Below are 26,495 nucleotides of genomic sequence, written 5' to 3'. Positions count from 1 at the left end.
GTATTAACAGTTGTAGGTATCTCACCCATACTCATTCATCATTATTACAAAATGGCAGTCACATTTAAGTTTTACAATAGCACCTCTGGTATGGATATATATTTTAAATCACAAAATACTAATTTTAAACATCAGTTTCAAAAATTGTTGTTGCAAACTTGAAGGAAATACAGCAAAATATACAAAGACAAGTAGCACCATTTGCAAATACTGATTTCCTGTTGCATATCATGGTGTTACTATCCAACATCAAACTCAAGTCGAGGCCAGCACAAAATGTCATAATGAAAAGATTTTTTTTTTTTTTAAATATACAGTAAACCAGTGTACCATGAAGAAATACACCAACAGCTGCTCTTTTGTTTCCCCTTTGGATGGTAAAGGTTAATGTAATATTACCACACTGCTCTGTGTAAGTACATATTCTAGTAAATAATTGCAAAAATCAGATGTGCAAAGAGATTTTTTTTAAAGAAAATATGCTTGAAACACATTTTTCCTGACTGCTGTATTTTTACCACTTTGGACTTAAGGGGCTTATATTCAAATCCTAGGCTTTGACTACTGTGGATTTCCTTCAGAATATCTAATACTATATCTTCACGAAATCCAACAAAAGAACTATCTTTTTCTTTTTGAGAACACTTCTTTTATTATTTACAATTTCAAGGCACTGCAATGGGTTCCAACATGGCGCACATATGTAAATATTTTCTGATCACCTATGAAAAGAACATAATTTTGTCTGAACATAGTTTTGATCTATTTTTATGCAAAATATATTGAATGTCTTTTTGAGAGGGAATGAGATCCCTTTGTACTTTTGTGGATAAACTTAATAGCATTACAGGGATTACTTTCAGGATAACAAGTCAATTTTCTGAATGTGCAAAATCAACAGTTTTTTAAGGACATTATTAAAAGTATCATGTTTCATGACAATAGCCTGCATTCATATGTCCTCTTTCAGTATGTAACATATGGTGATAAACAAAAATTATTGATGTTTGTCACTGTATAGCTTATGCCATCTATTGATGCCACAGTGGGGACCCAGCAACAGACTTTTCAGGTTCAGCTAATAATTCCATGCATTGCAAAGACCCTGCTGGGTGAAAGTGTTATGTGCATGTACAGACTGGCTGACGTGCATGCGCGTGACACAGCAGCCCATCACTGACAGCAGTAGGTTGCCAGCAACAGCATGGAAGATGCTGCTGGGGAGGGGGCCATTGCTGGACTTCATTTGGAGGGCTGTTATCTTAAATAACAACAGCATAATCGTTATTATCACTGTGATACTAAACTAAATATGCACTGGCATTAAGGTTTATTGTTAAATGGGCTCCTACATATTATACACTGGAGAAGGAAAGATGAACATAGATAAATCAACAAAGTGTCCTGATGTACCAGTCATACAACAAGCATAAAGTTGCAGCCAATTGTGGTCATCTCTGCAAAATGCATACAGCTAAACTTCAATCTGTATAATGTAAATTACAACTGAGCAAAAACATCAGATAAGAAAACCCGATAGTAAGTGGTTGTGAACCTGAAGAGAAAATCAAAGAAGGGCTGGGGATGCAAACCAAGCTGTATACCTCTAACTAAAGACTATCAAACATATGCCTACAGTATACAAGATCCTCTCAACACAGAAACAACTCCCAAAATATGAAGCAGTTATGCCACACCCCCTCCTTAGAAATTCCAAACACAGGTCCCTTAGGCCCCATGGAATTGCAAACAGAAGTTACTTGCACCTCAAATCCCTCATCACCAGCCACAGCCATTATTGCAGAACACCTATCTGAAACATACACCCCAGACAAACTGAAATATGTCTCTAAAAAGGATGTTTTACGATCGTCCTTTAAATATATGTTCTGGAGTTCCACCTTCATCTAAATACTCAGCTGAATCTTGACCATATCTAACCCAGAGTTTCCCACACTCCTCCATTACTTTCCAGGTTTTCAGGATAACCATGCTTGAGCACAGGTTAATTAGTACCTCAGTCACTTTGATTTAACCATCTGGATTCCAGCATGTATAACCTTAAATCCTGGACTGTAATGGTGGAATTTGAGAAACTCTGCTCTAACCTGAAGCCTATAACAATCCTTTATAACCTGTGCACATTAACTTCCTGTGATTGCCTACCCCATCACATACAGAGCAAAAACAGAAGGGAAGCAAACAATAAATACAGACAGATCGTAGGATGTTTAGTCTGCACTCAAGCCACTTTCCAAACCACTACTTCATACCACAGAATAGCTACTGCAATCGTTACCATGACATTTATTACATGTATATTCCCTACACTGCAGAGTCATTCACCGTTAAAGCCCTTGAGGAAACAGGAGTTAGGTCCAGGACAGCCCATCAGTGAAGCATTTAGCATGACTAAGAACCCACATCATGACCAGCGCAGTTGATCCAATGACTGAAATCCTCATACAGTCACAAAGAAACATAGTGAAACTAAGGAATTATCATTATTAAGCAGTGCCGTATAGGTTAAACTGATATAATAGTAACCGGGTAACAAACACAAATACAGTACACAATGGCAGAGAATACAGTAGCATAAGTATAAAGCATAAATGCCAAACAATAAAAGCACACCACAGACTTGGTTAGACAGGGGCTGGGGTAGGGAAATTTGATGAAGCTATCACATTAAAGTAGAGTTGATGTAGTGCTCAGTGATCCTGTGTTCAATGAATAGTTGAGCAAACAGAATCTGAGTCACTAAAAGGGAGGAGACCTGGACAGTGGTATGCACTAATAACAGGATCAGGAATAAAATAAATCCCACAATGACATGGTCCTGAAAGTCACAGTATCGAGACTCTGTAGCCACTAGGGACTACTATGCTTCACTTCATTACTGGCAAAAAAACATATTGCCCTCAGCGCTTATGCTTCCAACATTCAACCTATGCAAATTTGGTGGTAAGGAGCAATGAAAAACCTCTGAAGATATGTAATTGAAACCCGGACACTTACAGAAAGCTGAGGACGCAAACTACCCATCTATACAGGTTTCCTGACCATCTTTTCTAGGAGCAACAATAGCCCTGCACATACTACTGTACCCAATAGTAGTAGTATATGCCCAGTCATATGGACAACATATTACTGATTTTGAATTAATGATATTTGCACATATCCATAAAATTAAATAATTAAAAAAATCAATATTACATCATAGGAAATATATATTAAATAATTCATTTATATTGAATCAATTATAAGAATTTTGTATAAAAATGAATGAAAAAAGGGGAGTCTGGGGGAGAACTAGAGTAGCAGTTACCCCTGTAACAGCGAATTCCACATAGTTGTTAAGGTGCTGCCCCCCAGCTGCTAAAGCCATGAGAGCAGCAGGGATGCTGCAGCCATTAGGTAAGTTTTTTAAAATGAAAATCAGAAGGGGAGGTGGGGCCCCTGGGTAATTTTGTCTCAGGGCCTCACTGTGGACACAGAAGCCGGATACACAGAAAGTGTGCTGGTGGACTATAAGATGTCCTCCTGCGTATTGTCACTTGTTTGGGGCGATGTGTGTGTACATTAGCAGCCACTGGCTGCCCTCCCCATGTCTGGGTACCAGGTGGGCAGCGTAGATGGCAGCTAAAATAGCCTCAAGCGCAGGGGGAACAGCACAGACAGGGAGCCAATAATCAGACAGAGGAATAGTAGGATGGAAAACTGGCAGGGGATGGCTGACAAGGTTTGAAAGTGGGGAGATGAAACATTGAGCAGAAACAAATTGAATGTTGTATGAGACTTAGCCAGCGTAGCCCTGGGGGATCATAACTGGAAAAGAGGAAGATGGACGCTCTTCCTGCTTATTTATACACTGCATATAAAACCTCTCACATGAACACCTAATAGGCTAACTAACCCGATCATTCAACACTGATAATCTTAAACAAACCACCCCCTTGTTAAACCTCTAACCCACATAACAATCCATTCCATAAAAACCTGGGTGCTTATATATCCTCAAACTTCTATATTATTGAAGACTTTTGACACTTTCCTTAAAACTTATATTTGTATGGTGAAGCATTTGTTATAATGTACCACATTGTATGTTCACTTGTCCACTTAATCTAAAACATGGGATTTTTTTTAAGGCCTGTCTATGTAAAAGTCAGATTTCAGCATTTGCCAATTCCTGATAAGCATAATTAAAGCTTTATTCATATTAGTTAATCAATTAATTTACAATTACTTCAGACATATTTCCGAAACACATATTTAGGCAAAACTGCATTTTTCATGCACTTGTGAAAGGGATCTAACTCCCTTATAATGAACTTTCAGCACCATGATCAGCTCCATTCCACATAGGCAACTGCAAAATTGTTCATCAGGAGTAGTGAAAGAATTCAGTACAGAAATAGGTAACAATATACAGTACACCAGAGATCATAGATCGGTATCACAGGAAATACTACATTTTTTTAGTAATCTTTTGCCTAAATACATGAGCTATTCCCACTGAGTATATTGTATGATATCTAGTAACTTAATTATACAGATATATCTCATTTGCAAATGATGACCAAAGTACAATTGACACTTTAAAATATGTAAACCTTTGGCCTTAGCCCAACTAATTATATTCGAGAAATGGGTTTCATTAACTCTTATGCACATCAGCCACCTAGTTAGTAATGTATCACATAACATAAATGGTCTGGTTGTTTGGCCTGATAAGAAGCCTGCCATAGTTTCCAACCAGCCTCATTGAAGACTGTTCTTCTTTCTGTCCAAACCCTATACAATCAATGTCTGGCCTGCTTGGTAAAAATGCCTAACTAGGTGACTACATTTATTGTAGCGTTACCAGCTTTTATATAGGGAACTTTTCTGTGTCTAAAATAGTGGATTGCAGAATATAATTTATTGGTTATGCGGTGAAGCACAGGCTCTTACATTGCTCATGTTAGGTTTTTTTAGTGGCCTGTAATATTATTTAATGCTACATTCTGAACCTCTGCACGTTGAAGCTATAATGTTCCATAAAATTTCAAATATTGTACCCGTTATGGTATAACGATTTATATACAGATGTATTGTATCAAGTGTTAAACTAATAATTAACACAGGACAGGTGTGTTCTATTTTGGTGACATGGTTGTAATGTTGACGTGTAATGTCAACATTGACAACATCAAGCACGTCGACGCTGATGAAATGTTGAGTTGACTAGAGTCGACAAAACGTCCATGGTGATCCAGTGGTGACTTGCCTTGTCCAGAAACTCCAGTGGTATCTACCATGTTTGGCAGTGACGTCCTGATGAGTTCTGGCTCATCGTATGGTGCTTCTTGCGGTGAGTATACCTCTTACCCTCTCCCTAGTGTCTAAAACTATCCCTCCCCTCCCGTAGATTAGCCTTCACCCTGCAGTATATTGGTGTTGTGAACATGTCAACATTCTGCAGATGCCAACATGTTCAATGTCAACAGTTCAACAATGTTGGAAATGTCGATTTTATGACTGCATCCCCATGGAACAGCTTATTTTATGCAACATGTTTTCACTCTTTAGGACTGCATTGCATGTAAAGCAAACGTTTTATTGCAGGAATTTAAATTTTACAGAAAAGTGTAATGTAAAAAATTCCTTACAATTTTTGCCACCAGATAGCACTCACAGAATTAAACTAACCATGTCAGATGTATGAAAAGTTCACAGTGCATATATATTGTGCTTTGTAAATGAAAATGCTGCACTGGGGTCCCAGGCTTAAATGTATGAATTGGCACAGTCTTTGTTCTGAGCAGTGGTAACTGTCAATCATGTATGCTTCTCCAGTACTTAGCCACATGATTTATCAGCAAGTGATTGACAGAGATGTACACAGTATAACTAAAATAAATAGTAAACTCCATATTCTCCCTCCCCAAATCCTAAACTTTGCACTGTAACAGCAAAATCACAAGCATGGGTTCTCCTGTTACAGTGACAAACAATTCCAGTGCTGGTACCCCAATGGAAATAGAGTTATGTGTATTATCGCTTAAAGGCAACTACACAAATACTGAAACCCATTTAAGAATGGGACTCTTAAAAAGCATGGAAAACTTGATACCCTACTGGTCTCACATCAGTGTCCTGCCCATTATTACAAATGGGTTAAACATGCAAGAGATACTACGTATTTCTACATGAGTGACACCATCACTGAATTACAGAAAAAAACATAACTGAGCATTTACCACATCACTATTTTATTCCTATATATATTGTCCACCTGTAGACTATTTATGGCTGCTTATCTGTATATGTACTTAACCTTGTTCCTAAAGGCCCCCATACATCAGCAATCAGAAAACCATAATAGAATGATTTGACGATTTTTTGCCCGATTTCACAATCTAGCAATCTGCACCCATACATTACAGATCTTTTTCAGTGATTAGCAGATTTTTTTCAGGACAGACAGACATCTGCTAAACTTGAAAGTCTCATCATTTTACTATTAACGGTCGGCAAATTAGCTAATCATTACCAAACACTAGAAACCTACAGTCCCAATTGATCTGTGAAATCCAATATGTTGGACAACCTGATTTGGCAATTTTGATCATTTTTGATCCCAATCGACAATTGGGAAAGCACATACTTTGGCTATTTATTGAGACAATCATCACCAAATTGCCACAACAAAACACAGATCTATGGGAACCTTTAGAGCAGGAAGTCTCACCTCCAATCCTCAAGTACCACCAACAGGTCATGTTTTGTGGATTTCTTTAATCATGCACAGGTGAATTAATCGATTGTGTTTGGTCATTAATTATCCCACCTCCTTCCACACACACAGATCCTCAAACATGAACTTTTTGGATAATGTTAGGTTTTAGGTTGAGAACCACTGTCTTAGAGCAAGCTTTTAGTTCTGCTATAAAAAACTTGAATAAGACTACACTCTTTACTTTAAATTATAACTGTGATAGAGCTGTTAGTGGGAAACAAAATAAAGCTGCTAAGAATAAAGTAATATATGCAGTTATAAACTGACTCATCATTCAGTCTTAAGTGTTGCTACATTCAAAGGTAATATTCAGACATTGGCTGATACTGAAATATGTTTGTCCATAAACAAATATAATAGCTGTAATGAGCAGCATGAATTAGATCAGATCATTATCAGTAATGTTGGAAAATGCATTCAGACAATGACGCACAGATCACTGCTATTGGCAATAACTGGCCTCAGACATTCCACAGCCTGTCCAATTTATCTGCTACTGTAAGAGTTCAAAAATGAGGGTGGTTCAATAAATAAGGTAACAAGACCTCTCATTGCGTAAATGTATTCAACTCGTACATATACATATAATCAATAGTATGGCCTTGGTACAGATTATTTTTCCACATAGTCCCCATACTCATCTAAGAATTTGTTCCAATGGTACACCAAGACATCTATCCCGACATAGAAGAAATCAGTGTCAAGCGCCTGAAGCCTGGACATGACGGCTTCCCACAGTCTGTTGCGAATTGCCTTCCAGCCAGGTGCTTCTTCAATGGTCCAAAGAGATGGAAATCACTAACTCGAATGCGTCTGTCCTCCTTGATTCAGACCTTCAATGCAGCACAATTGCTCATCTTGAACGACTGTCCTGCCGTTATCAAAGGCAGTGCACCAAACCCAAATCTGTTTCCGTGACAGGACATTATTACCGTACATCTCGACAAGTTGCCAATAAATTTCAGCTGTTGTTGTGCCCTTTAGACGCAGAAATCTGATCACACTACGCACCTCAATGTTTGAACATGTTTCTGCCAGCTCCGCCATCTTACATCTAATGTTGGGACAGTATGACTGATATGAGGCACAGTCTAATGGCCGTGAGGGGAAGAAGTGGTCTACCTTCTCTGGCCTGGCAATAAATGAAAATAAAATGGAGAACATCGTGAGAGGTCTTGTAACCTTACTTATAAAACTGAAGACTGATAATTGTCATTAGGTTGGTGTGCGCCATGCACATTAAGGCCGACGTGTATGCATGTACCACTGAGATTATATAATTTTTATCAGTCACCAAGCCCCAATCAGCACACAGCTACACATTAGGTGACAAATGTACCCATCCGGTGCTGCAGCATTCAATTTGCATCTGGGTAAAGGGGGACTGAGAGATACTTGCCTGGTCACAAATACTACTGTGTGTGTGTGTGTGTGTGTGTGATATATATATATATATATATATATATATTTTTTTTTTTTTTTTTGTGTGTGTGAACATCCAGTGAAAAAAAGCTTACCTTTAATCCCTGCCTCACTCAAACGTCCCACCAGATGGATAACGACAGTGTGGCATGCCATCTTGGAAAGGCTAATACCTGCATTGAACTCTGGGCCTGATTCTGACCCGCAATCGGGTCGATGGTGGGCCAGTGTGCATGCGCACGACAGAGCCGGCTCCGTCGTGCGCATGCGCGAGACCTGGATCGCAATGGGCACTCCGTCGCTCTGGGTCTCGTACCAAAGGGGTGTGCTGTCGATGTTGAGTGACAGCACACCCCCTTTGGTTGGCGGGCCGGGGGAGTGGCTGGCCAAACGGAGGCGTTCCCATGTGAACGCCTCCATTTGGGGCCGGCCCCACTGACATCACGAGTGATGTCAGTAGGAGAGATTTCGGCTCTGTTAGAGCCGAAATTTCTCTGAGGCTTGCGGCAACGAGACCCTACCACAAGGGTCTTGTCGCAAGCCCAATGGTCGCGATGGTCTTGACCATCGCGAACACCTTCCTGGCCGCTCGCTATAGCTGTGGGTGGTCACCCACAGCTATGCGAGCGGCCAGGAGGCCTTTCTTAAAAAAAAAAATAGCCCGGCCCTGATTCAGAGCGAGCGCTCTGTTTGAGCGTCCGGCTCTGAATCGAGGCCTCTGTGGATCAAAAGATGTAAAATACCATAACACCTCTGGAGAAGAAAACAAACTATGATAAAACCAACATTGAAATAAAAATAAGAGGTAAAAATGGAAAATAATTAATTAAGCATGCTTGCTAAACAATGTGAGAGCACCAACTAACAGAAGCGACTAAGCCTGTGAAAAAATATAAACACTAAAGTAGAGAAAGTAACTGATGTCACTGTATAATAATGTACAGTAGACAATTGCAGAACAAAAACTCATTCGTGGCAGGAAAACACAAATTAAACTATGGCTCCAAAGTCCTAAGTTGATACATGGGGAATGAAGAGGAAGATTTTTGAGTTAAAATAGGCAGCACCCCCCTAGCATTAGATTCAATTGTGGATGTAGCTTCCCTACTGATTACTTAATTTTACAAAACTCTTAAATGCAAACACTGCATTTTTACAATTAGGTACCTTTGTGAATATTTAAGTGGGCCCTGACTGCAAGAGCATGCTATTATTTGTAGTTCCACAAGCTCCATCATGCTCTGCCAACAAAGTACTCTTTTGATTGAACACTTTAAACAAGCCCCCAGTGGGTTCCAGGAGTAACCTGGTGTCAGGGCCATAACTAGGGTAGTGCGACCAGTGCCATGGCACAGGGCAGGGGGCGCTGTTTGGGCCTGTCAGTTTTCCTGTTTATTATCATTCTCACTTGTAGCTTCCTCTTTTTTTATCCTCAGCATCTCCTGGCCTCCCCTATCTCTTCCCTGGCCCTTCCCCATGAGGACATGGCCCTTTTTTAGGTGCATCTTATGTCCCTATTTAAAAAATAGAGGGTGGGGAGCCGCCAATGCGCTCTCTGGCACAGGGCACCAAAATGTCTAGTTACGGCTCTGCCTGGTGTTACTCAGCATGCAGCAGAACTGTTTTGCACTGGGAGGGGGGAGGGGCCTGAGTTTTGCACTCCTTATTCCCAAAGGAAATTTTACTTCATGCTGACATGGCTGGGACTGGTTTCACATTATAGTGATACTTTATTATGGTATTCAACAAGAACATTTCCTTAGGCCAGTATTTGAGTATGTTCCTTAGCATGGACAGCTTCAAATCAGTATAGTCTTTGTAGTTTACTATTATCATAATTTAGGGCCTGGTGGAGATCCTGGGGGTAAGGCGCTTGGTTGGGGATCATGTGGCCTCTTTCCACTAAGAACATTGAAATAACTGGATAAGGTTCTTACAGTCTCTCTGGCAAACCCAAAAAAACACATTTCCCATGCTGCAGTTGAGACATCCTTTGCACATACTTAGGCCCTGATTCAGACCCACTCGCAAGCGGCTGTCCGCTCGCAAGTGGGTCGATGTTGTGCACTGCGCATGCGCACGACGGCGGGAGCTCCGTCGTACGCATGCGCCAGACGCGATGAGCAAAGGACTTTCCTTCGCTCGTTGTGTCTGATCAAAGGGGGCTTGCTGTCGATGTTGACTGACAGAACGCCCCCTTTGGTGGGAGTGTCGTGGGCGTGCCTCCCTGACGGGGGTGTTCCCAAGGGAACGCCTACCGTCAGAAGCCGGCCCACTGACATCACTAGTGATGTCAGTGGGAGTGATTTTGGCTCTGATAGAGCCAAAATCACTCCGGGCCTTGCGGTTGAAAAACTCAACCGCAGGCTCCGGCTCGCAGTGGCGATGGTCGCGATGGTCAAGACCATCGCGGCCATCAAACTGCACGCTCGTATAGGCTGTGGGTGGTGACCCACAGCTATACGAGCGTCCAGGAGGACGCTCCATAATTATGGAGGGCGGCCCTCATTCAGAGCGTGCGCTCTGCTCAGAGCGTACGGCTCTGAATGAGGGCCTTAGATCCTTAATTTGCTTCTACAGCTAGCGATAACTTAGTTATTATTGATAGTACTAACTTCCACTACTCTGCTTCTCTGTTCCACATAGATTATTTGTATATGGATTTTGTCAGTGTTATTTCATACCTTGTTTTGTCTGGAAATTACCTACTTGTCAGATTGCGGTTTTTCCAAACCTGTTTCTCTCCTGCCGCTGTCACTTTGCCACATGGCATGCTCCCGCAGTGCATACGCCATGTGTCCTTCCAAACATGGATTAGAGCTGACAGTGTTACAGTGAGGCTTAGCCACCATATTGTATACATTCTGACGTGGCCGCACCAATCCACAGATTGTATCATTCATAAAACTAGTGCAGCCAATCCGTGTTCAGTCCACCCTGTTTAAACATGCTCAGCCCACTAGCACATTGCCAGTACAACTCCTCTTACCACTTGTTTCTGGTCAGTGCTCCAGTTACTGACTTCCTTACCTGTTACTCGCTGAGTGAGGTCCTACTTTCTGCTAGTATGCCCCGGGGTGCTCCACTGCTCTCCACCAATGTGATCCTGCTTACCTTTAACTACTGCTTGCAGTCCTATTTGCACTCTCTACTTGTTGCTGCCTGTACCATCTCCATGGAATAACTTGCACTTATTACCTGCGGATTCATTGTTCTCTGTGCGCAGTCTACAACGGTATATTCCTGCATACAGCTACCATCATCTGCTCATTCAGTGCAAGTTCCTAAACCGCATCTGCACTCATCACCTGTGGCTTCAGTGGTTCTCTGTGCGCAGTCTATCTCAGTATATTCCTGCATACAGCTACAGTCATCTGCAACATAGCGCTAACTCCTAAACAGCTACCATCATCTGTTTACTAAGTGCAGAGTAATATCAGCTTACTTCAGTGTTTGTATTTTTCCATAAACTGTGTAATAAACTAAATACGTTTTTTTATACTTGTAATTGGCTTACTTGGAATAGGGGAAATTACCTGTTTTCATGCAGTTGGGTTTTTTTCATTTATTATAATACACAATAAAAATATTACTTTTATCAAATGAATCCAAACACATAAAGATGTTTTTTATTTTTAGGAAAGAAGGTTGGACCTCAAGGGCCCACAGGACCTCCCGGGCCCTCAGGCCCTCAAGGACCGCCTGGACCTCCAGGAATACCAGGCATTCCTGGAATACCAGGGTCAAATGCTATGGGTCCTCCAGGACCACCTGGGCCACCGGGACCTCAAGGACCTCCTGGAAATCAAGGACCCACAGGTTAATATGGAAATATTTTGATTTGCTTTAGAAGGATGGTTCTGTGCATTGTTACTTTATTCCTTTTATATTTTCTTTCCAGCTGGTTCTGCAGAGAAGACCAGTCCTAGAGAGACACAGGTAAGACATGCGCTTTGTGCTGTTTGCAATTTTTGGCAACTGTTTGTTTGAGTAACATAAGATTAACACCTAAAATATTGTAATATCTGTGTTTCCTGTCATTTCCACTATAGTCTTGGTAATATAGAGAGTCTTCACCCATTGAGTAGGCCATCTTGGAAGTTGGAGAACCCCTTTACTGGATTTTTTTTTCTATTCTAGACAGATCCTTCTTGGGTGAGAGGTAGATGTGGATGACATCTGCCTAGAGTTGAAACTGAAACCCAGTGGAACCCATTTAGTAACTGTAATTTATTTTAATATAATAAATAAAAACGTTTGTAAATGGGTTCTATTGGGTTTGAGTATCACCTCTAGGCAGATGTCTACCTCTCCACGTTTTGATTATACATCCTGAACTGATAAACACACTATAATATCAAAACATACATGTCATCCGGCTGAAGTCACTAGTCAAACAGATGTTATGTTCTATTATACCATCTGTTTTGTATTTTGCATAGTCTGTATTCTGCAGGATGCATGTTACAGTAAGGTTTTGTTTTTTAAGTGTTTTACTATGTTAATCAAAAGTTTGTTCTGAAAGTTGATTGTTAGCAGATTGAAACATACTAAATAATATAAAACTAAGAAATGATGATGGTACAGTGTCCCAAACCAGTCATTTTACTCTTAGGAGCCAGAGGTAATCACCAATTTAGTTTAGCCATTTTTTGAAGTTGTATGTAATTTTCCCTCCCATCATTCTTGGAAGGCGCAAACTTAATACTATAGTTAAAATATATATTTGAACTCAGAATTACTAGTTCTGGTTGCTTGAGGAGAAATATTCAGATGAACTTTGTCATAAAGTTAATGTTTGAGGTTTGTGTGATTTCCATTGATATATATTGGCAAAGCATAATACATGAATTCATAATGGTTATCTTAGCCCAGAATTGTTCAACTTCCATGATATATTGTAGATGGCCAAACTTTTTCTCACTCACATGGTGAAGGATTGGACAAGATAGGAAATTAAAATTTAGTGAAGCCTATTGAACAGGGCTATCTAGTTTGATTACTAACTGTAGACTTAGAAACATGGTAACCATAGACTTAAGGTGCATACACACACAACGATTTTTTGAACGATTATCGTTAAACGATAATCGTTTACTTTCTGAGTCAAACGATGAACGATTTTCTTTCATGCAAGTTCACGTTTGTAGTTTGTAGTTCAGTCAGACTTGTCAACTCAACGATTTTCAGTAAGGGAATATGCAAAACTTGTTTGCAGTTCTAAAAAATCGTTCATTACATTTAAATGAACATAGTAAATGAACAACTTTAGTAAACGATTTTAGTTCATTTTTTCAAGGTAGAAAATTGTTTACTAAAATCGTTCATTAACTAAATCGTTGTGTGTGTATGCACCTTCAGAAATACATTTCCTCATATCTTGATAGACCCAGCTTACCTTATGAGTTCCAGTTGAAGTCCTACCATTTCACAGTACTGTTCATTATTAAATAAAACCCTTGCCAAGAATATAGGAACAGGCTGCAATGCCAAAGTTCATACATTATCTCTCTTGTTCACAGAATTTTCATCACCAATATCCTTCCCTTGTCTCTGTGATACCTACAATCCTAAAATCAACCAGTATGTTGATTATAATGATAATTGTTGTCCAATGTAGGCTAAGAAAAAATGTTATCTTCAGAATGATGCCTTCCTCAATCCCTGCCAGAATTCCAGGGTCAATTGTCATCGGATCCAGTCCTTTTCAAAAATTCCAACAATTTCTCTTTAGTGTGCTGTTGGTGTTGAATAATGCTTCCTACTAGGAGGTAGTTTTCTTTTAAAGATATTAATTACTAGGAACTGGTTTGCAATATTTAATAAATACTGCTTTTAATTACAGTTTCTAACCATGCTAATTCATAACTCATAATAGGAAGTGGAGAACATAATTTATCTAAGATCCAAAAAAGTATTATGTATGTACATAATCTAAAATATAAGGACAAAGCAGTACCTGCAGCAGGGGACTATTGACTGTTGACCTGCAATATATTTGTCTAGCATGCAGTTTGTATATTACACCATGACATAACTTGACTAACTATTTCATACAGTTATATTTATGGTATGCATACTATCCTCTTAAATACTATAAATTAGTCTCTTGTCTACAGGAGAGGTAGTTTTTTGATGATGAGTACTTAAAGTATGTCGGTCTTTTTGTTTATCTGATTTAATGGTCCTCATGATAAACGGCGTTCCTCTAACCTTTCAATGTGTACAAATTTAAATTGAAAGCCCAGGATAAAGGACCAGGGTTTATTTTTATCATGGGGATATTTGTCACCTTACTTAAAAGACCGTATATACCATCTCAATAAGCAGCATTTTTTGGGCAAGTACACCATATGTATGCACTTAAACCCTATAGCCTCTCCAACACTGAGAGTTAAACTTCTTATGTCACCTGCTAGGAACCAGGTAACAATGGTAGTATTCTTTACATGAGTTTTCCATAATGTGATATAAACTTAATGGTTTAGAGATTCATTCCCTTATAATGATTTTGTCCACAAGGGGTCTGGCAAGATCTAACCCCCATTGAAGCTCTAATTTTGCGGTAGGGGGTTATGTTACATACTTTTTTGTTATAAGTCTGAAATAACACAGTTATTCAAAAGAGAACAAATAGTTGGTAGTAGGTGATCTAATGAAGGAGAGAGCTAGTGTTTTAATTGGAGATTCAAAAATATAAAACATTTGCCTCCAGGAATTTATGCTGGAGGTCACCTTATGAATTATGATGTGTAGCACTCTTCTCTTGAACATCCATTACAAACATATTACCTTGGTTGAGCCATGAGATAAATTGGGTTGGAGACTGCCCAGGCTAAAACTTAGGGTTTCCCCAAATCTAAGTGAGGGGAGAGGGATGTGAAATGAGTTTGAAATGTTGTATGCAGTAGTCCCATATTTAACATGAGAAGTTTATATCCGAATGTGTTGGGGCAGAAGGCATCCATTGTTAGCGGAATCCAGAGAGTAAAGATAGCATTAAAATTATTTTGCTTGCTTTGCCTCCAAGATATGTTTAGAAATTAAAGCATGGCTAAGATGTAAATAAAAATTATATGTCTGGGTCTACATTTGTCATTGGTCAGCTTTTGGGAAGATCATTCTGGAGATTTCATTCCTCAAAATGAATTGTACAAACCATTTATGCTACTGTATTAAGATGCATTATATATGAAGGGGGAGACCCTCCATCTTAAAATAATTTTCAAATCATAGTGCAGTGGTTCCCAACCACGGTCCTCAAGGCACACTAACAGTCCAGGTTTTAGGGATAGCCATATTTGAGCACAAGTGACTCAATTAGTACCTCAGTTATATTGATTTAACCATCTGTGTACAATCATGGATATAACTAAAATCAGGACTGTTATTGTGCCTTGAGGACCGAGGTTGGGAAATCACTGTCATAGTGTGTCACATGTTGTTGTAAGAGCTTTAAAGTTTGATAGTAATGTGTGGGGGGTAATATGGTAAGCAGGACGTCATATGCAAGTAGAGCATTTCTTTATTCCCTCAAGCTATTTGCAGTCCTATTATAAAGTCTCTAGGGGATATATAATCATCTCAAATATCATGTTAATGTATTTTTATTAACATTGACCTGTAATGGGCACAATTTGTCTGATGTTTAACTTTTGAGAGAACTATAATCATGGCTTTGAACCAGTTTCAGGAAGGGAGTGCCCTGTGGACTGCTGTTAAAGCAGACTGCCAAGTGACAGTGTTTTGGAAGTATCCCTTGCTTTAATATTTTGTTCTTATGAATGTGACCAATCCTATGTTATATAACTGATAGGCATACCCTAAAATGTATGTGTTTTGAAAGCAAGGCTATTGCTTTTGAGATGCTTTAAATATAAGACTGACCACAAATTTTCTTCAAAAGCACACAAATATACCCATTCATGAACTTGCCACTTTTTATGATCAGATAAGCCATTTTTATTCCTATTTTATATTGATATTCTTAAGGCATTTTTTATGAAAACATTTTTATTTTTTATTTTTTTATATGTATATTAATTTGTGGATTTATGCATACTATTTTACAATTGGAAGGATATCACTCTTGTTTTTGATTAAAAGTTGTTTTTTATATTTATTTATAAATCGTATGAGTATTTTTGCACATTTATAATCTGAATACTAATGCACTGCTGTACACATTTATTAATTTTATTTATATATTGTTGTTAATCATACTCCTATCACTTTGTGAATATTAGTAATAATTTGGAGATTTTTCCATATGAATTGTATTTATACACTGAGCACTTTTTTGTATGTCACTAAGCACTTTACATTATAAGGTTACTATTTTTAATATACATATACAAGTGTACATAAGCACATGAGGCACTCTATTCCAGTTCCAGTATTCGCATTTGTTTATATGTAACTGATTACCACTGATAAATTTCTTACTGGTTGAGCTGACACCCATATTTTTGGGGAGTGCCTGATACCTAGTCCTACATCTCTATATGGTTAAGGAATACACACGTATGTGACAAGTACATTGAAATACCATTCACAACGATCTGTACTAAATTGGTGCAGTAATCTCCCGCTACACATATATATATATTTAACGCTTTCCAATACAATTTATCTAATTTGTATGCAAATAATATAAATATATAAGGTGTTGGGGGGGGGGGTTCTATATTTTATTTATTGCAACAGGAAGTATTTTATGGTCTTTTTAAACATTTTCTAAATGGGGGAAGGCTGGCAAAGAGCATGGAATATGCAAAAGTAACCACTCATATTAATTACTGGTCACCATGTGACCATTAATTAATTAAAAAACCTGTATTTAAATGTCTGAGTCTATGACCTTGACATTCTTAAATTTAGTCAATTAGTATATTTAATTAAAACCTATTATGTGCTAAACAATTTTACATTTTTTTTTTTTTAAATATCTCAATCCTGGCCTGAGAAAATTAAGTTTCTGTGTGCTCACAAGTGCCAAAATTGTGGATTTTTAACATTTTAAACCCTTAGAACTCTACATGAGATAAAAGTCTGCTCTGATGTCTTATTTAGTATACAAAGTGCAATAAATATTTAGAAACCAAAGTAATTAAAAATTCAGTTGATGTGGAAATGGTTCATTAGCCTCAATAATCAAAAGATCAGAGCTGAATAGATGACCACCCTACATAACTATACAGCTCTAAGAGTCATTTTGTGACTGTGGAGGTCATATTAGTATGCCCTCCAGAGAGGTATTGAAAAGGCAATCATGATTTTTAGAACAATACCTAAAAAACTTGCTTCACGTTAACATTTTTACGTCAATGTTTCTTAGTTATTTGTCTGTAATTTTTCAGCCAGCTGTCGTTCACCTACAAGGTCAAGGCTCAGCAATACAAGTGAAAAATGGTAAGAAACTAATGGTGGCTCTTTATTTTTCTTTATTTTTAACCACTTCCTTGTTAACAAAATTTATCATAATTTCTAACACATTTCAGTGTTTTCGCCAAAAAATTGTGCCAGCTGGGTGGCATTTAAAAATAGCCAGGCTAATACTTTGCAATGTTTAAATCCTTATATTGATTTAAACTTGAGATGAACAATTTAAAATTAAATATTTTTTAAAAACTTTTTCCGATATTGTCCTCTTGCTGGCTGCACACAGATATACTGTAATGGTGTCCAGCAATATATGCTGAGCAGACTCAGTGCTGCCCGCTGAGACACAGGCCCTGATTCAGAGGCCCTCGCAAAAAGCGAGCGCTCGCTCTTAATCAGGGCGGGCTCTAGTTTTTTTAGTTGCGGCCTCCCGGCCGCTCGCATAGCTGTGGGTTACCACCCGCAGCTTATGTGAGCGGCCAGGTGATGGTCGCGATGGTCAAGACCACCGCGACCATCAGGCTTGCGACGAGACCCTTGCGGTAGGGTCTCGTTGCCGCAAGCCCCAGTGGACTTCCTGCTCTAATAGAGCAGGAAGTCCACCTACGGACATCACGAGTGATGTCAGTAGGGCCGCCCACAAACGCCTCTGTTTGCCCAGCCACCCCCCCCCCACACACCTTCCACACGGGGCGAGATGTCGATCAACATCGACAGCCCCCCTTTTGGATGCGAGCGCCAGAGCGAGTGTTTGTGCCCGCACACCGGGGCTTGCTCAGTGCGCATGCACACTGGCACACCATGGACCCGCTTGCGAGCGGGTCTGAATCAGGCCCACAGTGCACTCTCAGTCTACCTTTTCTGCAATGTTCCTGTCATCAAAAAAGGCTTCCTGCCTCCTAAAGTTGGATCCTGTCATAGTAACTTAAACACAGCTCCACTTTGATTTTGTTTCTCAAACTATTGGCGTAGAATGACCACAGGCATGTAAAAAAAGCTGGTTGGAGCGCCCATAACATATATATATATATATATATTTATTTGCATCCCTTGCAACTCCACGTTGTTCCGGATAGAAAGTTACTTACTGTTGTTTGATTTGCTCACACCTCAGAATCAGCCCTAAAGTGAGCAAGAAAATGAAGAAAACGTTTTAACCTGAAGTGAACAATAGAGTTCGGTAAAGTTGAGGTAAAACCAGAAAGAGCTAAAAACAATAATTTAAAATAAATTTAATTAAAATGTGAAGATGTATTAAAAATATATAACTATGTGCTAATGAAATCACAGTTATGTATGTCTATGTTAGCCGTTCTAGTGAGTGAATATTGTTATCCTTCACATTTACACAGAAAAGAATAATCTGATATGAAGTGTCTTAGGGAATTAACAACCGTTGATATTCATGGATGCTAAAGAATCTGTGAACGGTAAAAAAAAAACACAAGGTGCACTGATAAATGTATACGTAGTAATGAATAAACCTACATTAATGGGGTTATACAAAAAAATATGTCAGGATGCTAAACATGGAATGAGAAAATGCAATCTAAAAATTGGAAACATTACAGCAATTGCATATAGATTAGAACTGCGCTTCTATAAGCAAATAGAGAAGAAAAACACAATGCTATAAGGCCCAATTTTATAGTCTAAATAATAATGAATTTCTCACAAAAACAATATTGAATGACTCTGACAAATTTATTATTAATAGCAGTTTACACATATCAGTTGAGATAATGGAAAATTAATCGCTAATGCAAAAGAACCACACAGTACCTTATTATAAAATATACTTAAATATTATTGCATATAAAAGACTCAGAAAATAATGAGGGCTATTTACCCAAAATATGCAACATTCGTTAAATAGTTCAGCACTGCCGCAATTTTCCCTGTTTGTTTTAGTGAGTCTTTAATTATTATTATTAATATCACTATTATCCTTTATTTATATGATGCTACAATGGGTAGCTGCACCTTACAAAATACATAAACAGAAATAGTGCAAACATAACCACATATTACATTTCGAGTTGCACTAATTCTGTTAAAGTAACTGTGTAATGAATTATTGGTATGTTTTAAACTGTATGGAGTTAAATAAATGCAGTATAACTTAAATATTTACTGTGCTATCAAAAGAAAACTACAGTACCTCAGCCAAATAAATTGTAAAATTTACCTGGCTGCACAAATGTAATAAAAATATTTAAACAATACTGTACATGGCAAAACTGTGACAAAGGGTCTTTTTATAATGATCTAATTTTTAACTCCAGAAACAGGGGTGTTTTGAGTTGGGATTCAAGATCAACTTTAAAGTTTTTAATGTGCATGTTTGATATGGTATTTTATTGAGTCATAAGCAAAGAAATGTGTGGCTTTATCTGGTTATCGGGTCCTGCAGCCACATGACTTCAAGACATTACAGGGAAAAAAAGAATGCTTTCACTCTGATCTCTGTGTTTTATACTAAGGCCATAACAAACAGAGGACCAAGTGTTCAGTGAATTTGCAGAGCAGGATACTAGTTTCCTCATCTGATTCATCTTGATCATTACATTCTATTAATCCTTATATTTACAGTTTTACTCTTGTCTGTTTATATAATAGATATAGAAAAGTAAAAAAATGAGTACTAATGGGTCTTCTAAATACATATTTTACCTACCACAATGACACAGCATTGAGCAATATGTTGCAACATTTCAGAAATATATCCAAGCTCCTCTCTAATGCCACAAATACATTGAAGTGCCAAAAGTCATGGGATAGATGCAGAGTATTGTGATGGACACACTCTAGCCCGGCGAAGTGCAGCAACTCCACGTGGCATCGATTCCACAAGTGGACAGTAGACCTCTGGAGAGATGTTGACCAATGCCATCTGAATAGCTTCCCATAGCTCCCTGATATTTGTAGGTGCACACCCCCACACCATTATGGAACTACCATCAGCCTGTACAGTGCCTTCTTGGCAACTGGGGTACATGGCCTCATAGGGTCGATTCCACACCCGAACCCTATCATCAGCTCGAAACAACTGGAACCATGACTCATCGGACCATGCCACATGTTGCCAGTCCCTCCAGGGACAAATTAGCAACGTCACAAGCCCAGGGGAGCCACTGTATCCGGTGTTGTAGTGTTAAAAGGGGCACTCTGGTGGGTCTTCTACTCCCATATCCCATGGAAGCTAAAGAACGCTGCACTGACCAGCTGGATATGCGTCTGTAGCCAGGGCCACCAAGAGCCGGGCCCAGGTGACAGTGGGCATGGCCTAATTACGGGAGGTGTTGCCATGCGCCCTTAGGAAAAAAAACACAGAAAAAAAACATATTAGCAGCGCAGAGGGGGGCGCTGTGTGCCCCTCAGCCCGGCGCACAGTCAATGGGGGTCGCGATCAGTGTGATCGCTCCCCCCATAGGCATTGGAGACTGCTCCAGCTGCTGCTTAGCAGCTGCAAGCAGTCTCCCCCTGCAGCCCAGCACACAGCAGCATGTGCTGGGCTGCTGTGATGTAGATGGGAGGGGGGCGGTGCCAGACCCAGGCCCCTGCCGGGCCCCTTCAGCAAGCCCGGGCCAGGGTAATTTGTACCTGCTCTCCCCCCTCTCGGCTCCCCTGCTGGTACCTCCTGCATTGAATGTGGATGTGATTTGAGCCAGTGTTGCTTGTCTGTTACCATGAACAATTCTGGTCAGACGCCACTGGTCACGATCATTAAGCTCCAGTGGTCGGCCATTGTGCTGACCATGGTGGGTGATAATGACTTCCATGAGGTATTCCCGGTACACACGTGACACCATAGATCAAGGAATGTCTAAAGTCCGTAGAAGTTCAGAAATGGAGTGTCCCAACTGTCGGGCACCCACTGTCTTGCCCCGTTCAAATTCTGATAATTCACATTGCTTTGCCATGAGCAGCCTAGCTGGTGTTCAAACTGACTCATGAGATGTCAGGTTACAACTGATGAAGGTTTGGGCATTTCCAAGACTTCACAGTACTATGATGCCACCTACATACTGCAATTCCATGACTTCATCAGTGTATATCTCTGATACATTACCTCCATCATGTTGCATCTTTGTGTCAGATAAAATATGCATTTTTTTAGATTATACTTGTGATTTGGGGTAAACTTTGCATCTGGGCAGTAACTTTAGGGTTGGATGTGACGATCTTCCATTCTTTATATATAGATATATAATGTAATGTTTTTGTAAAAAATGCTAATAAAACATCTGTTGATGCTCTGCTGCTGTTGACAACATGTACTGAGTGACTACCATTCTCTCACACTGAGATCTTTCAGGTGGAATCCTTCATGACTGGTCACGGATTGCCATGAACCATAGAGTCTTTAAACTGCACACACGCAGCGGAGAACTGGAGGTGCTTGTGGATGGTACCTACCTCATCTATAGTCAGGTAGAAGTGAGTACGGTCTTGGGCCTAACTCCTATTTTCAACTTTTAGGCAGAAGATAATCACATAATTCTAATTTTTAGAAAAAGTCTTACATTTAGTTCATTATGTATGAATGTTATGTTTAGTGCTATAGAACCAATGTCGCTGACTTCCAATACTGTGCAAAAGTTTTAGGCAGGTGTGAAAAAAATTCTGCAGAGTAAGAATGCTTTAAAAAATAGAAGTGTTTATTTTTATCAATTAACAAAATGCAAAGTGAATGTACAGAAGAGAAATCTAAATCAAATCAATATTTGGTGTGACCACCCTTTCTCTTCAAGCACCATTAATTATTCTAGGTACACTTGCACAAAGTCGGGACTTTTGTAGGATTATAGTCGGGTGTTTCATTAACCAATCATACCAAACAGATGATAATGATCATTATTTTCATATGTAGGTTGATAAGTCATTAACTGAAACAAAAACAGCTGGGAGGTGTCTGATTGGATCCAAATTTATTCTGCAGCAGGACAACGACCTCAAACATACAGCCAATGTCATTAAGAACTATCTTTAGCGTAAAGAAGAACAAGAAGTACTGGAAGTGATGATATGGCCCCGACAGAGCCCTGATCTCAACATCATCGAGTCTGTCTGGGATTACATGAACAGACAGAAGGATTTGAGCAAGCCTACATCCACAGCAGATCTGTGGTTAGTTCCTTCGAAATCCGTGTGCAAGTGTATCTAGAAATTTATGCTGTTTTGAAGGCAAAGGGTGGTCACACCAAATATTGATTTGATTTAGATTTCTCTTCTATTCATTCACTTAGTTTATTTTTATCAAATAACAAAATGCAAAGTGAATGAATAGAAGAGAAATCTAAAGCAAATAAATATTTGGTGCGACCACCCTTTGCCTTCAAAACAGCATAAATTTCTAGATACACTTGCACACGGATTTCGAAGGAACTAACCACAGATCTGCTGTGGATGTAGCTTTGCTCAAATCCTTCTGTCTGTTCATGTAATCCCAGACAGACTCGATGATGTTGAGATCAGGGCTCTGTCGGGGCCATATCATCACTTCCAGGACTCCTTGTTCTTCTTTACGCTAAAGCTAGTTCTTAATGACATTGGCTGTATGTTTGAGGTCGTTGTCCTGCTGCAGAATAAATTTGGATCCAGTTTTTGTTTCAGTTAATGACTGTTATCAACCTACATATGAAAATGATGATCATTATCATCTGTTTGGTATGAATGGTTAATGAAACACCCGACTATAATCCTACAAAAGTCCCTACTTTGTGCAAGTGTACCTAGAATAATTACTGCTGCTTGAAGGGAAAGGGTGGTCACACCAAATATTGATTTGATTTAGATTTCTATTCTGTTCATTCACTTTGCATTTTGTTAATTGATAAAAAATAAACTATTAACACTTCTATTTTTGAAAGCATTCTTACATTGCAGCATTTTCTACACCTGCCTAAAACTTTTGCACAGTACTGTACACAGAAACCAACATTTAATCTTTGATCATTATTATTTAACCTTTTATTTAACAGTTTTAAAAAAATAGGTTGTTCAAATTTCCATGGAATATCACACCCTGTACTGAAGATTAAAACTCTGTTACTACAGGCTAGCTTGGACTATGTAAATCTTGTAATCTTTTTGTAACAAAATTTGTATAGTATTGTTTATATAGGATTACTTTTAGACTTCTCATGGTCCATTTATATCATAATGACCAATGTATCTTTATACTATCCAAGCTCGGCATCATAGAAGCCATTGTTCATTTTTTAAATTTAGAAGTAACAAGTTAAAATCACCTGCCCACAAGTGAGATTGATTGGTCTATGTCTCTGGTTGTATCTGTGCTATCAAATTGTCAGGTCTGTAGGACATATTTAAATGTCTCCACTTATGGTATTTAGATTCATTTTTACATTTTACCTTTCCTTAGTATTATGACCTGCGTTACCCAGGAACCATTGTGGACATTTTGGGGGTGATTCAATTGTTTTTTTTTATGTCGCTGTAATTAATGGGCACCAAATGTTGCAGTTCAATTGTTTTGGGTGCCCATTAACTATCGTGATCTTCGTGGCCAATTGTGAAACGGCTAAACCCCTCTAAAGTCCAGGTTAAAAAAAAACAGTTCTTATCGCACATTTTTGCTCGCCTCCTCAGGGGGTGTTAGGTGTACCTGAGGACTGGAGTTGGTAAATACTGGCCTAGAAGAACATTTTGCAGTAGACGAAAGCTGTTCCATTTTCAGATAGGGGAAAAAATATAACAAATGTGATATTAATATCTACAGTACATTTTACATTAACAGCCCTACTTATTTAGAATTTAAGTACTGTAATTGTACAGTAGGCACAGATTCAGCACAACAGTTTGTGGTGTATATGCATTATCTCTTATCATTGATGTGATAATAGTTGACTCTGAGAAATCCTTGATATTACATAAAGTCCAGCCACCATCAGATTGATAATCCTTGCTCTTGGTCTCATCCGCTGTCAATATCTCACCGGATCTACATATTTCTCAGGAGAATAAAACATAAAATAGATATGGGGCGGGATGCATGACGCATCACATTTGGGTTGTGATGCATCCCGCCACTCTTCACATGCCATCATTAATTACACCATGAATGCATGAAGAAAATCACAAAGGACAGCTCTCTCAGTAAGAGCTGTCCTTTGCGAATGAGGGACTTCTGGGTCTAATGACCCAATTGTCCCTCTGGCATCTTTCTGCGCATGCGCAGAAGTATGTCTGCCACGGAGGGTCATGGGAGGTATCCCAGGGGGGAAGCTGTGACTATAAGCCTATAGGTCACCGCATCCAAGCCCAGAATGCATCGCATTCTGGGGCATACGAGACAATAGGTCTTAATGAAGACGAAGAATAAAAAACCTTATGTAAATGTATAAATTACTGACTGATCACTAAAATGTTTTAAGGAAGATTGACTTACTTTTTATACTGACCAGTCAGTAAATTATACATTTACATAAGGTTTTTTATTCTTGGTCTTCATTAAGACCTGTTGTCTATGCATGATTTTGTACTATTTATTATTTGTTGTTTTTTATATTTATATAAATATTTTTTTAATAGATACTAGATTGGCGTCTTGGTTCTTTATTTCTGATATGTCAAGGCATTTTTATACATTTAAGAACATTAGCGCAACAGCAGTTAAGTGTTTTATATTTGAGATGATGCAACATTTAAGTTATAAAGAGTGCTGTTAATGTATTATAACTGCATTGCTTTGTATTGCTTAAAATACTGTATAATGTTTTTATTTTTACACAATTTGTAGCCATAGTAAAAGGCTCAAGTTCAAAAAGAACTGGCCTAGAAATTAAGTTTGGGTTCACTTCAAGCCAGCGTTCCCAGCTCTGTAAATTCCACTCCATTATTGAGTTTGCTTTTGCAATTCTAATATTTAAAAAAGGCTAATATGTTTTAATCTGACTTTTAGCGCTTTATTCTCACAGGTTTACTATATCAACTTTACAGACTTTGCCAGTTATGAAGTGGTGGTAGATGAGAAGCCATTTTTGCAGTGTACGCGAAGCATAGAACCTGGTAAAACCAACTTCAATACCTGCTACACTGCTGGAGTTTGCCTCTTAAAAGCTAAGCAGAAGATTGCAGTAAAGATGGTTCATGCAGATATCTCAATCAATATGAGCAGACACACAACGTTCTTCGGGGCAGTACGCTTAGGAGAGGCTCCTGGCTCATAAGCTCTCAAAGAAAATGGAAACTTTTAAGGCCTGCATAGTGTTACCAGCCCACCGGCTTTAGCAGACGCCATTCCACATTTTTTTTATAAAATATTGCAGAGATGAAAATGTAAAAGAACATGTCTCTGGTCAATAGGATGCAGAATAAATAGTTTATTTTATTCTGAATGGTGGACACTGTGACAGTCCAATACTCACAAGAAGAGAGACAATTCTGCAAGTGTGGCACGGGACCATGTTGCCAGTGTTTTGAAGAACTACTTTTGGTGTTCTTGTTGCACTAGCTGGCTGCTGCCCATGGCAAAGGGATTATTAACGCTGGTGAACAATTTTATTTGTTTTTATTGATAAATTGAAATACAAACTGTTTTTCCTGTATTATTTCTTTCATGAATAATATATACACCACAGAAAGAATTTATGCATTCAAAATACAGTGGATTAAGTTTTATATCTTTATTCCTTTCTGGTCGTTAAGTAATTTTACATGAGGTTGGTTATATCTCGAGCATTAAATCTCTGCCAGACCTTGGAGTAGTAACTTACATCGGGAAGAAAGGTACTCTCAGTACAATTTGTGCTGAACAGTGAATGGTTACTAGAGATGAGAACTAAATCCTAAGGAGTTATTTGTCAGTGTATATCTGCCAGTTGTTGGTAACATAACTTGCAGATCATCAGTGTTAGATGTCTGCTTGAAATAATGCACTAAA

The 26,495-nt window shown here is 38.8% G+C and overlaps 1 protein-coding gene across 5 annotated transcripts in view; it reads left to right on the top strand.

The window, feature by feature from the left end:
* Window positions 1-26,149, top strand: part of EDA (ectodysplasin A) — a 293,287-nt gene extending 267,138 nt beyond the window's left edge. For 2 of the 5 annotated variants that reach the window (XM_088471168.1, XM_088471163.1), the window contains 5 exons: window positions 11,846-12,025; window positions 12,108-12,145; window positions 17,566-17,617; window positions 21,897-22,027; window positions 25,531-26,149. In XM_088471168.1, the coding sequence (XP_088327294.1) occupies window positions 11,846-12,025; window positions 12,108-12,145; window positions 17,566-17,617; window positions 21,897-22,027; window positions 25,531-25,782 (653 nt within the window). In that variant the 3' untranslated portion in view covers window positions 25,783-26,149. The remainder of the gene's footprint in view (window positions 1-11,845; window positions 12,026-12,107; window positions 12,146-17,565; window positions 17,618-21,896; window positions 22,028-25,530) is intronic. The other 3 variants (XM_088471167.1, XM_088471164.1, XM_088471166.1) reach the window with 3 other exon arrangements.
* Window positions 26,150-26,495: the final 346 nt, after the last annotated feature.

The sequence above is a fragment of the Taudactylus pleione genome, unplaced genomic scaffold (assembly GCF_031769625.1).
Source record: "Taudactylus pleione unplaced genomic scaffold, aTauple2 ptg000111l, whole genome shotgun sequence".
NCBI classification, from domain to species: domain Eukaryota; kingdom Metazoa; phylum Chordata; class Amphibia; order Anura; family Myobatrachidae; genus Taudactylus; species Taudactylus pleione.
Note: the sequence above shows the minus strand (reverse complement) of the source record. Positions and strands in the feature narration are given on the sequence as shown.